This window comes from Dromiciops gliroides, chromosome 3 (genome assembly GCF_019393635.1).
Source record: "Dromiciops gliroides isolate mDroGli1 chromosome 3, mDroGli1.pri, whole genome shotgun sequence".
In the NCBI taxonomy this organism is placed as follows: domain Eukaryota; kingdom Metazoa; phylum Chordata; class Mammalia; order Microbiotheria; family Microbiotheriidae; genus Dromiciops; species Dromiciops gliroides.
This window is the reverse complement of record NC_057863.1, coordinates 649,015,371-649,028,535: the sequence shown is the minus strand read 5'-3', so window position 1 is coordinate 649,028,535 and position 13,165 is coordinate 649,015,371. Positions and strand designations below refer to the sequence as shown.

The 13,165-nt window shown below is 45.7% G+C and overlaps 1 protein-coding gene across 1 annotated transcript in view; it reads right to left on the bottom strand.

Annotated features, from left to right (window-relative positions):
- Positions 1-13,165, bottom strand: part of LOC122748249 (carcinoembryonic antigen-related cell adhesion molecule 2-like) — a 90,491-nt gene that overhangs the window by 64,159 nt on the left and 13,167 nt on the right. The window contains exons 6-7 of the mRNA XM_043993918.1: positions 12,954-13,074; positions 10,648-10,677 (exon numbers count right to left, since the gene is read on the bottom strand). Of these exons, the coding sequence (XP_043849853.1) occupies positions 10,648-10,677; positions 12,954-13,074 (151 nt within the window). The remainder of the gene's footprint in view (positions 1-10,647; positions 10,678-12,953; positions 13,075-13,165) is intronic.

The following is a 13,165-nucleotide window of genomic DNA, read 5'->3' as shown; positions in this document are numbered from 1 at the left end:
CTGCACAGAGAACAAGTGCAGACCCTGAAGTTGTCCCTGCTAGTGAACAGACTCATGACTGTCCCTGCCTGAGAGTCCTGGTCTATTTACTCTGTCTCCCTCTCCTTCTCTGGGGGACTGAGGTCTCTCTCTTCAGGGTTGGAGATCTTATGTTAGCAAGGATCACATGCACTCTATAGGACAAGGATTTTATCTCTGACTTTCTCTTCTCTCCCCTCTTCTAATATTTCCTTCTCTCCCACCTTCTGTGCTTTCCTGTCTCTTGGTTCTCACAGACTGAGGATAACCTATAGGCCTCAATCCCATTGGTGAGGTAGAAGGCTATTTACTCCAATCATGTGAAGATTTTCCCCAGTAGAAAGAGCAGATGAGAACAATTCATTCTAGAAGGTGTCAAGGTGGTCCAATAAGGCATAATGGAGCGCTTAGAGTTTGGCCAGCCATTGAAGACATCAAGGTCACCCACTGCATCACAGGCCATTGCCATTTGCTATGACTTTTGTCTTGCCACTGGGTTTTGATGACTGAGAATAGAAAGTGAAACAAATGATTTTGCACAGCTCTACCTCACTTAAATCCATTTACTCACACGTTAAGACATCACCTTGTAAATTCACTGGTGTTCTTCAAAAATGAAGGACAAACAAAAAATTCTTTCCTCCTATTTCCTCTCTCCCCTGCACAGATTACTCCCACTATGCTGGGAGAACTTTTTGTCCCCCAAGGGGAAGATGGGCTGCTCTGTATTAGCTAATGGCTCCCTGTAATGCTCCCTGACTCTCCCTCCCAGAGTAAGAAGGTTCTGCAATCAGAATGAGGACAAAGAGGGGGGAAGGGAAGGAAGCATGTTTGGATCCATGATTGGAGCTTTTTCTGGGACTCAAACTGCTGACTGAGCTCCCCTCCCTTATCAGGCCAAACCAGAATGTCAGTGCCTCATTCAGGCATTTTACTTTGGCTTGTCAAAGGGGCCCACAGGGCTGGGGTGCAGGAAAAGGGGATGAAGCAGACCAGAGCCATCTTCCCCTGTAGTGCTACCAAACAACAATGTTCATTTCACATACCAGGAAAGTTCTGTTTAAGATGGTGCAAGTTAAGCTTCAGCAATATATGAACTGAGAATTACCAGCAGAGCAGACTGGTTTTTGAAGAAACAGAGGAGCTAAACTCAAAATGGCCAACAATTGCTGCATTATTGAAAAAGCAAGAGAGTTCCAGATAACCACTTCCTTCTGCTTCATTGACCAACCAAAGCCTGTGAGCGTGGATTACATCAAAATGTGTCAAATCCTCAAAGAGATGGTAGGTCCAGATTGTCTTATTTGTCTTTTGAGGAGCCTGTATGTAGGTGAAAAAGTAACAGTTTGAACTGAATGTGGAACAACTGATTGGTTTAAGGTGGTAAAATAGAGGACCACAAAGTTGTATGTTGTCACTTTATTTATTTAAACTTATATGCTGAATACAACATCACCTTGCTGACAAAGGTCCATATAGACAAAGCTATGGTTTGGTTTTTGGTTTCTGGTTTTTTTTTGGGGGGGGGGGTTGAGTAGCGAGGTATGGCTGTGAGAGTTAGAAAGCTAAACAACACAGAATTGATGCTTTGAAATTGTGATGCTGGAGAGGATTTTTGAGTGTCCTTTGGACAGCAAGGAGATCAAATCATTCAATACTTAAAGAAATCAATTCAGGCTGTTCCCTGGAAGGGCAAATATTGAAGCAGAAGCTTCAATACTTTTGCCATAAAATGAAAAGACACGACTCATTGGGAAAGACCCTGATGTTGGGAAAGATTGAAGGCAAAATGAGAAGGGGATGGCAGAGATAGTGAGATAGTGTCATGGAAGACTTTGGGACATAGCAGAAAATAGAAATGACTTTTGTGTTATGTATGGTCCATGGGGTCACAAAGATTTGGACACAACTGAACAAAAACCACAACAGAGTTGATCTGATCCTAGAACCTCATGTGACAGTATAAGAAAGCAGGTAAAAGTCAGTAGTGACCTGCCCAGGGTCACACAGGGAGCAGACAGAAAAGCTGAGATTTAAATGTAGGTCTTATGGCCCTAAATGCTGTGCTGTACCTTGCTCTACCTTAGGCACAGCCCAGGCTCAGCCACGGGACTCTTGAAGTGTGTATGTCTGGAAGAAAACACAGTTCCTTGCTCCATATATGTAGAAGGCTTCAATGGGATGTTCTGGTAGGACAGGGTCTTTGGGTATAGGGGGTTTTGAGGCATTGTGTTGCAGAGTCATTAAGGATAACGTTATTAAGATCCCCTCTCCCCATTCTTCCTCTGCTCTATGAGGCTAAGCTTGGATCCCTGTGTATCCTCTAACCTCCCTGGGGTCCATTTCCCAAGGATCATACGCATTACTTCTCTAGCCAAGGGGTGGGAGGCTCATTTCACCTGCTATCTTTTGAAGTCACGATTGGCCCCTCAGTGGCCTAAGTTCTGGGTCTTTTGGGATGTCTTCATCCTTGCTATTCTTGTGGCCACTCTATAAATTGGTTTGCCAGTTCTGATCTCTTCAGTTTTCATCAGTTGATATAGTTACTTCCGTATTTCTCTGAATCCATCGAATTCACATCTCTTATGACAACAAAATTCCACGATCTTGGTTCATCAGGTTGTTAATCCATGTCCCATTGGATGAAAATTCAATGTGTTTCCAGTTCTTTCCCACAACAAAAACTGTTATAAATATTCATGTACTCATAGCTTTTTTCTTTATGTCCTTGATCCCTTTGGGATGCCCACCCAATAATGACACAACTCATCCAACTCCCTCTCCATTCATAATTTGGGGACCCAGAAGGCAGCTGATGACAATTATCTCTCAGTGGTAATGTTAAAGAACTTCTAGCACTGTTTCTCATGAGCTTCTACCATGGTGCTCCCCATTAACAATCAGACAGAAAGGCAATTATTGTAGCCAAAGGTATTCACTGAGAAGGAATAGTAAGAATAATTAGTTCGGGGTGGCTAGGTGGTGCAGTGGATAAAGCACTGGCCTTGGATTCAGGAGACCCTGAGTTCAAATCCAGCCTCAGACACTTGACACTAGCTGTGTGACCTTGGGCAAGTTACTTAACCCTCATTGCCCCACAAAAAAAAAAAAAGAAAAAAAAAAGAATAATTGGTTCAGGGCAGCTAGGTGGCACAGTGGATAAAGCACCGGCCCTGGATTCAGGAATATCTGAGTTCAAATCTGGCCTCAGACACTTGACACTTACTAGCTGTGTGACCCTGGGCAAGTCACTTAACCCTCATTGCCCTGCAAAAAAAATTTAAAAATGAATCAAATGATGACTATTTGTTTTTTGTTTTTTTTTTTTTTTTTTGCAGGGCAATGGGGGTTAAGTGTGATTAATGGGGTTATGTGTGAGGGAGAGGGAATGCTGTGTAAGGGGGACAGCTTGGGAGTGGGGGTAGGGGAGCACAGTTTGATTTGAATGCAAAGTGTTTGAGGAGGATAATCTGGAACAACTCTAGAATGGTAGGCAGTAGCCAGAGGGTGGAGAACTTCCAGAAAGGGGTGAGGGGTTTGTAGTTGATCCTAGATACAATAAGGGGCCACTGAAGATATTTCAGTAGCAGAGGGCACATGGTCAGATGTTTTAGGAATATTAATTGATAGAGAGGAGAGAGGAGAGGCCAGGAGACCAAAGAGGAGGCAGGAAGAATGAATAGAAGACTGTTGAATAGTTCAGGAAGAGGCAATGGGAATCTGAATATGAGAGTATGGGATAGGGGCATGGAGACAAGATGGCAGGCTGTGTGACCCTGGGCAAGTCACTTAACCCTGTTTACCCTAGTTCCTCATATATAAAATAAGCTAGAGAAGGAAATGGCAAACCCCAAGAGTATCTTTGCCAAGAAAACCTTAAATGGGGTCATGAACAGTCAGACAGAACAGTGAAAGAACAGCTGTTCAACAGTGGATCTAAAGGAAATCGATCTCAGCTTCCTTAATAGATCAGGGAATACACAGGCTTAGCCTCAGAGAAAATGGAAGAGGGAAGATGAGGGGCTCAACACAAAGTTACCATCAATGATCCTACGACAAATGGCTCCATGGCCCCTAGACCAGAACACTCTTCAGAAGCCTTCTGCATAAAGGGAGCAAGGAGTGGTGTTCTCCTCCAGAGTCACACATTTCAAGAGCCCCGTAGCTCAGGCTGTGCCTGAGACAGAGGAAGCAAAGTAAGAGATAGAGGCAGGAAACCACACTAAATTGGGTTTTTACCTCTTCTCACTGGAAATACTAGGAAAGGGTTGTAGGGAAAATGTGAGAGGCCAAGTCCCTGCCCTGTGGGGCCCATGTGATCCTGGCAGATAGAAGAGCTCCAGCCCTGAAGACAGAGACAGTCCCCAAAGAAGGAGAAGGAGGAGACAGCAGACACAGCTCTGGGCTGCAGGCAGGGACAGCTGTAGTCTGGAGCCCAGCAGGGACACCCCCAGTCTGCACTTGGGAAGACACAGCTGAGGTGAAGGCAGAGATTCCTAGCAAGGACAGAGGTACTCACACACAGTGGGCAGCACAGAATGATCAAGAAACCCACAGAAGCTCCTCACAGTGGGGGCAGCCCCTGGAAGGGGCTCCTGATCACAAGTGAGACACCAGCTCTGCTGGAGTCCAGGGGAGGAGAGGGAGCCTGGGGGATTCTAGTATAAAGACAAGTGAATCAACATAAGCACTGGAAGGAAGGAGACCAATGCCAGGGGGTCTGTCTCAGAAAGCCTCTGCTCACCTAGCCAGGGGTGTCTTTCCTGAGCCAGGGGCAGAGGGGAAGTAGCAGCTCAGGGCTCTCAGTCCACATCTGACATCACTCCACCTGAGACTCAGGGCAACATCCAGCCCTGCAGCTGAAAAAAACGGATTTTTTACAGTCAGAGGAGACCTGGGTGTGGATCCCAGCTCTGATGTTTATTATCTGTGTGACCATGGACAGCTCACTTATCCCAGGACCACCACCTTCCTCCCAGGACTATTTGGGAGCCAAACTCTGACAGTCTTAAAATGCACCCAGGGTTTGGGAAATGCCCTCCCTGGGTTTGGGGCCAGAAGATATGGGTTCAAATATTGCCTTTTCTATTTACTTTTTAACTTATCTGGGCCTTGATGTTCTTATCGGTAAACTGAAAACATTTAATTCAATGATCTGTAAGGTTCTGTCCAGGTCTAAGATCTGATTTCTATTCCCAACCACATCTATTAGTTGATTCACTTCTCCCTTCATTGTTTTGCCTTCCATATTGGCAGTTCCTCTCTGAATCAAGTCCATGGAGGGAGCTAAAATGGGTTACAGACAAACTCTCAGATGTTTGTAGAGATTGGGACAGAAAGAATGATGTGCAAGCACATGAATCCTCTTCAAACATCCCCCACTGAACCCCCAGCAGAACTTGGGGCAGGTTTGCAGTCTTACCTTAAAGACAGCTCAGTGATGTGGACCTGTCAGGAGCTTAGGGGAACCCTGCTGACTTCTGCCTCCTTCCTGCCCTCTCTTTCTCCCTCCTGAACTCCTGGATCCAGCCAACATCTGTTCAAGGTGCTCTAATCGTAGTTTTGCCAAGTCATCCATTTGGGATTGTGGGCAGCAGTGTCATTCTGGACATCCAGGGGCTCTCAGCTATACTTGGTACAGAAAGATGATAGAGGACTTTAACAAGATTGTTAACTACAGTGTCCCTTCTGGAGTCCAGACGCCAACAGATATCAGGGAGAAGATCTTCTCCAATGGCTCCCTGCTCATCCCCGACCTCACCCACAGTGACACTGACCTCTACATTGTACAAATTATTGATTCTGAAGCTGTAATAGCTATGATAGCAAGAGAACAATTAGTGGGGTATGGTAAGTGCTGGGCTTCCCTTGGGTCATGCAGTCACTCTAATACTTCCTCTCTGTCTGCATGAGAGGCCTCCCCCAAGTTCCTTACCAAGGGAGCAGAGAGAATCAAGAATATAGGCCACCCCCACAGGAAGTAGCTCAGGGAGGTGAGAACCCCCAAACCCACAGCTTCCTGCTAATTGTTCACAGAGACCACATTAGATCTCATAAGTGCCTAGCTGCTGAGGCCCCAAGGAAATGGGAGAAAGGGGCTTCTCCCCTCTGCCAGGTGGGTCTGCAGAATGTCTTGGCCACCCTGAACATAGTGATCCATACAACTGGCAGCACCAAGAGCAGGGTAATTAGTCCCAGGAAAACTCAGGAGGTCTAAATCGGGCAGCATCAAGGTGGGATGAGAAGTACAGTTCTGCCTTACATTTTCCCAGGGATCCTTTTCAATCCTACCTTGGCCCTGTGGAAATTTATTTTGATTTGGGGACCCTACCTTTAGGCTGAGATTAGAAAGCCTTAGGCCCTCAGGGTCTCTCCCCCTCCTCCTCAGCTTCAGCTGAGGAGAAAAAGCCCCATGGGCTATACAAGATGCCAGGTCAGACAGCTGGGGGGAAAAAAAAAAGCCCCAGCTTCCTCTGACATGAGCGGAGCTATCTGAAGCATCCCGGATGGCCTGTGCTGCATGAGGCTCGATAGCACACCACCCCACCACCAGCTGCAGCTCTGGCTGGCGGATTAGCTTGGTCTGTGGGGGCGAAGGAAGCCCCGAGATTTGAGTGGAGAGAAGAAAAGGTATATATAGACCTGGGAGTGAGACCCCCCGGGGGGGGGGGGGGGGCGGGGCGGCTGACTAGAGGACGAAGACTCGAGGAAGGACTAGGAGAGAGGCTGACTACAGGGGAGCATGGACAAGGACAGAGGAGAGTTCAGCTGACAAGGTTACAGGCCTTAATACAAACCAGGGAAAGTGTAACGTGCCCTGAGGCTGGAGGCGGCTAAGGCCCTTATTGAAGAAGTTCGAAGAGCAGCAGGTGGGAAAGAGACACAGTAGAAAGAGACCGCAGGAAAGCAGTCAGGTTGTACTTTATTTCCCTGTATTCCTAATTTGAAATAGTATCTCATAAATAAACTCTGCTTTGATTATTTGGTTAAGAGGCTTCTTAATCTTTAGTCTATCAGTTTGGGAGCAGTGTGGTGGAACTTTATAAATGGCCCATATTAAATTAAACGAAGTCAGCCAAATAGTCAAAAGTCCCCAGATTAGTCCTCCAGTCAGATTAGCCCCCCAAATTAAGTTAGTCATTTAAAAATATTTCCACAGCCCCAAAGGCCTACATACCCATAAGTGGGTGGGTTAAGCCCAGGATCCCTTAGAGTTTCCTAATTAATTCTGAAAAATCTGAAGACAGGAGGGACAAAGAAGGGTGTTGAGAGGAGGGGGGTCAGCTAGACACAGACATTTTATTTTATACTGTCCAAGTCCCAAACCTAGATAGAGTCCTTTAGAGAGGCTGTGAACCCAGGAATCTTTGGAAGATAAAGGTTGTTGTGAGGGGCCAGTTAGTATTTGGAAAGTAACTTTCTTCTTCCCATCTTTCTCAGGCCCTACTATGAAACTAGGATAGCCCACTGAGGGCTCCTAATGGTACCTGGTTCTTTCTAGTTGTGCCTGAGGCAATCAAAAGATTTGAAAATATATGAATCACAGAGAGAATTTTTGGACTGGGGAACAGTCACTGATACTCCCAAGCCAGCTGCACCCAGCAGAGCTAGAGTCTAGACTAGCTACCCAGCAAGAGCCACAAGACAGGCTGCCTTGGTGCCAGGGACTATCTGGATGCTTGTTCACCTGAGGTTCCCAGTGCTGGGAGAGGAGTATCCTACTGTAGACATAGACATCAGAGGGAGAACACATGTAGAGTCAGGAAGACACGATGGTCCCTGGTGATGGGTTACAGAATAGGAGATTCCCCTTCTCTCTGCCCTAATCTCAATGTGGACTCATTCTCTTTGCTATAGATAGTGCAGATAACCTCATTATTGTCTTCATAGACCCTCCTTAACCTGTAGGGGATGCTCTTGAATTGTTCTGTTCTCACCCACCTGCCCAGGACACTTGGCTTATCAATGGAATCCTGGTGAGCTCCACAGTGTTACAGTTAAAATTAAGGTAAACTGAGGCACAAAGTTTCCAGCATGAACAACTTATTACTAAAGTGTGAACTTACCAGTCAGAGCTAGGACCTCAAAGTGTGGGGGGCAACTCTCTTTTACAGTTTTGGGAAGTATAGGACATAGGAAGGCTGACATCATAGATGGAAGAAAACAAGATTGGATGGAAATTTAAAATGAGGGCTAGCAATAACCCCCTTATATTCCTTCCAATGGCTAAGAAATGTCCATTGTTTGAGTCTAGTTACATCTGCAAGGACAGAGAGAGTGAACCAGACTTCTTTGGATAACAAATCAGACACCATTGAAGATTAGCTTGGTGGTATAAAGATACTACACCAGACTCCCTAGTGTCCACCTACATCCTTCAAGGGCAACAGATTTCCTTGACACAAGAAAAAAACAACAACAGAGACACAAGAATCCAGATGAACTAGATTACTAAACTTAATTCATCACAGAACAAGTGTATTTCTGAACTTAGTTTAGGGGAAAAGAATCATGATAGTGACAGGACAAAATCAATTAATCAATAGGATCAATAAAAAGACACAGAATCAATCTGATTATTTCAACTCCCAAACTCTCAATGGCTAATGTGTCTCTGAATCACACTGGAACCTCTAATCCATCTAACTCTATTGTCCAGAAGCAAAGATGTTGGTTTCACAGCTTCTGGTGAATAGCTAGAGCAGGTCCCCAGCTTTGTTTTGGGCACAACTGTCCATGCCATGAAAGAAGCAAAGATAAGTGACATTCTGCCCTCCTGGGTCACATGGCACAATGTATTGTGGTGGAAGGAGCTCTGAGCTCAGGATCATGGAACTTGGGCTAGAATCCTGACTCTGCTGTCTACCCCCTGTGCACCCCAGGGTTCCCTCCTCCTTTCTGAGCCCCAGTTTCTTCATCTGGAAAACTGGATAATCCTTAACTGATCTTACTACAGGATTCTATGTGGAGAAAGTTCTTTTTACATTTTAGATTTTTAAAAGCATGTGAGTTTTTGTTGCTGCTGCTATTGTTCTCATTCTCTTCCTCCTCCTCCTCTTCCTTCTCCTTCTCCTCCTTCTCCTCTTCCTTCTCCTTATTTTCCTTCTCCTCATGCTCCTCTTCCTCCTCTTCCTTCTCCTTCTCCTCATACTCTTCCTCCCCCTCCTCTTCCTCCTTCTTCTTTTCCTTCTCCTCATGCTCCTCTTCCTCCTCCTCCTCTTCCTCTCTCAGAGACTCACAACTCTTTCTTCCCCAATGTCTAGGGTCACATATTCAACAACTGAACAACTGTCCCTGGACCCTGTGGTCTTTCCTCCAGTCCATTTCACTTGCTGCTATGGGACCACATGAGTTGGTTGTTTTTTTTTTTTTTTGTCTTGGTTGCAATACAAAGTATCACTGTGAAATGGGGCTGTCTCTGATCTCCCTTTTCGGGGAAATTCTGGAAATGGAAGGAAGAATGTAATGTTTGTTCCTTTCCCACACAGAGATCCATCTTTGTATCCGTGTTTCCTCTTTGAGACATGAAATATCGCATGACAACATAGCAGATAGCAAACCAGGTTCTTTGCCAGATAAAGGGCCGATTCACTTTAGGAAAATGTACTTGGATATGAAGCCCGTTATACCAACACCCTCATTTTACATAGAGAAGACAGAGTCCCCAGAGGAGGTAAATGTCAGCATATATGAGACCCAGCATTATCCTATGTGCCCAAGCTACTTCATAGAACTGCCGCTGGGGAGGAGCTGTATATATTCCAAAGTGCCACAAAAACAGGAAACAAAACAAATCCTTGTTAAGAGTGTAACTGGAGGGGGGCAGCTGGGTGGCAGAGTGGATAAAGCACTGGCCCTGGATTTAAGAGGACCTGAGTTCAAATCCGACCTCAGACACTTGACACTTACTAGCTGTGTCACCCTGGGCAAGTCACTTAACATTCATTGCCCTGTGAAGAAGTGGAGGAGGAGAAGAAAGAAAGAAAGAAAGAAAGAAAGAAAGAAAGAAAGAAAGAAAGAAAGAAAGAAAGAAAGAAAGAAAAAGAAAGAAAGAAAGAAAGACCTGAGTTCAAATCTGATATCAGATACTTATTAGCTATGTGACCCTGGGCAAAGTCACTTAGCCTATATTTGCCTTAATCCCCTGGAAAAGGAAATGGAAAACCACTGGAGTATGAAAATCCCATGTACAGTGTTGGTGGACTTTGGTCTATGGGGTCATGGAGAGTCTGACAGGATTGAACAACAGCACAAAGCATTGGGCCTTGTACTGAGCAAGTAGTTGATTAAGTGATTTTGGGATAGAGGTGAATGTACCTGTGTGGCCCAGGTGAGTTAAAGAGGCAACTTCTTAATGAATGAATGTGGTGTGGACTGATAAAAAGGTCAGTGAGGTGGGAGGGACAGAACTTAGGGGACCCAGGGTGAGTCCTAGCTCTGCCTCTGATCAGCTTCACTTTCCTCACCAGCAAAATGAGGGTAATCCTCTTGCTGTAGAGCCAAATGAGAGGATATTGCTTTGGAGACTAAAGCAAAGTGTATGTAAGCTCTTATAATTATTATCATCTAACTTCTCTGTACCCAGTTTGTATGATAGATTCCTCCCCTCATGGTAAGGATAAAGCTTACCCTGTTAGGTGAGCTATCGCCAGCTCTGACCTGGGGAAGCAGAGGGACATCAGTTAGAAATCACCAGCATAGGGGCAGCTAGATGGCGCAGTGGTTAAGCACCGGCCCTGGATTCAGGAGTACCTGAGTTCAAATCCGGCCTCAGACACTTGACACTAGCTGTGTGACCCTGGGCAAGTCACTTAACCCCCATTGCCTGCAAAAAAAAAAAATCAGCAGCATGGGGCAGCTAGATGGCACAGTGGATAGAGCACCAGCCCTGGATTCAGGAGTTCCTGAGTTCAAATCCAGCCTCAGACACTTAATGCTTACTAGCTCTGTGACCCTGGGCAAGTCACTTAACCCCAATTGCCTCACCAAAAAAAAAAAAAAAAAGAAATCAGCAGCAGGTCTGTCCTGGGCAGTGAGAGAGGGAGCTCACATCACCCTCTTCCTCATTTCTTGTCCTGGCCCAGGATTCTCACCTTCTTCCCAGGGAAAGAGAAATTGGGGAAAGGAGAAGGCTGTGGGAGGTAACCAGTGATTGCAGAGTGACTACCAACCTCAGGAGGAAATGCTTTCTCAGTGTTCACAGTTCTGGACCATCAGCCTCAGCAGCAGAAGATTGGCATAGAGAGCTTCCTGGTTAGCCCATTTCAGATTTCCCCCTTTTCATAAAAGCCTGAATGTGTCTCTGATTTTCCTTTAGATAGATTCCTCAGTAGCAATTTCCAGTGAAGAGGAGAAACAGGAGGATCCCAGAGGATCCACAGGATCCACAGACCCAAAGGAAAGCCCACCAAAGGAAGAGACCCACATCCCTGAATGGTACCCTGAACAAGGGGGAGGAACAAGCCTGAGTACCTGGCTCCTGGAAACAGGTCCCTGGGCTGCAGGCCTGACTTGGCCACCTTGGGCTGCATGGCTCTGCTAGCCAGTGGCTCAGAGGAGTGTCAGGGCTGGGAGGGGACACTCTCAGGCCCCCTCTGCAAGTTAGATCAGGAGGGGTCTGGCCCTGGGAAGACAAAGTCTCCCAAAGAGGGGAAGGCACAGGACTGGAGGCTGGAGGAGTCTTTCAGGGCAGGGGCCCCCAGGAGAACCTACTGGAAAGTAAATGGGCTGGTCAGAGCCTTTACTTACTGTGGTTGGGTGTGGAGGATTTGTGTTCTGTAAGATAATGTTCACTGGCCCTGAATAAATATCAGACATGATGTGACTGAGCTAGAATCACATTGGGAACATAAAGACTTGTCTTTGGATCCCCTTAGATTTCATGATCCCTCCCCCAGCCTCCAGGCTTTTTTCTCCTTGGACAGGATTTGTCCCTGAAGTACAACAACCTCACTGTTCTTCACCTATGGGTATTGTTAGTCTTCTATTCAGCTTGTCTTTGCAGTCTGGATCTGACTGTGTCCTTTTTCCTCACTTGGTTTCTCACTAGGCAGTGAGTAGCAACCTATCCCTCCATTCTCTACCTTTCTGCCTTCTTGGACCTCAGTCCCTTTGTTTGAGGGTCTGAGAAAAATGTTTGTCTATTCCCCACCCCAACAGGGAAGTGAACACCTGTTTGAAGAGGTAATCAAGTGTGAGGGATGGGGGAAGGAGGAAAGCCCAAAGAAGAGGCCACCCAAGGGAATTAGTGCTGAAAAGGAAGAGTTTGGGAAAGAGATGTACAGAGTGTAGAAGACCATGCTGGTATCTCTCTCCCATTCATGGGACAGATGCAGAGGGGGGAAGATGTGAGAAATGATCATTAATAGCCACTATCTTGGGGGAGATTCAGAGTTTCCCCCTTTCTTCCAAAAGTCCCTCAGTTTTTCCTGAAAGACTGTACTGATAAGATTGCATTTAACTGTCTTCATCTTGGTCAAACCCATCCCAAGTTTGTAAGGAATTTAAGGTGGGGAAGCTCATTGTGTTCTACTCAAGCTTAGGTGGAGAAGATCCTTTTATCTAGATAGCAAAGGGAGGTCTCTCTGTCCAAGGGTCACTCAGCCCACCCACTGAAAAATGGTATACATTCTTTGAATTGATTGTCTAAAGCTAAGGTAGTCTGGTATTGTCCTTTATTCTAATATAGCCTGCCTCCAATTATGTAAATCAATTAGATTGGATTGCTGTTTGATGAACTACAGTGTCATTTCAAGGGCATATAAACTGTGAGCCCTGCTACAATGATTGTCTTTGGTCTGAAAGAGAAAGAGAGAGCCAAACAACTATCCTTTTATTAATAACCTGCTGGATTCATGAATAAAATGATTAAATTAGCCAGAAACCTTGTCTCTCATATTTTATTCATCACAAAACCAGAGGAAGCATTATTCTACTTTCCAGTCTCCCTAAAGAACAGCAAGTAGATGAGGACCCCAATGAGAGCCACTCCAGTGAAGACTACAATCAGAATGCCAGCAATGGCCCCTCCAGAGAGTGAGGAGCCACTCCCTCCTCCTGTGGACAGAGAAGAGAAAAAAGAACCTTGAGTGTTTTTGAGGGGTCCCCAACATGAAGTGCTTTGTGTTTGTGCACATTGCCACATTTT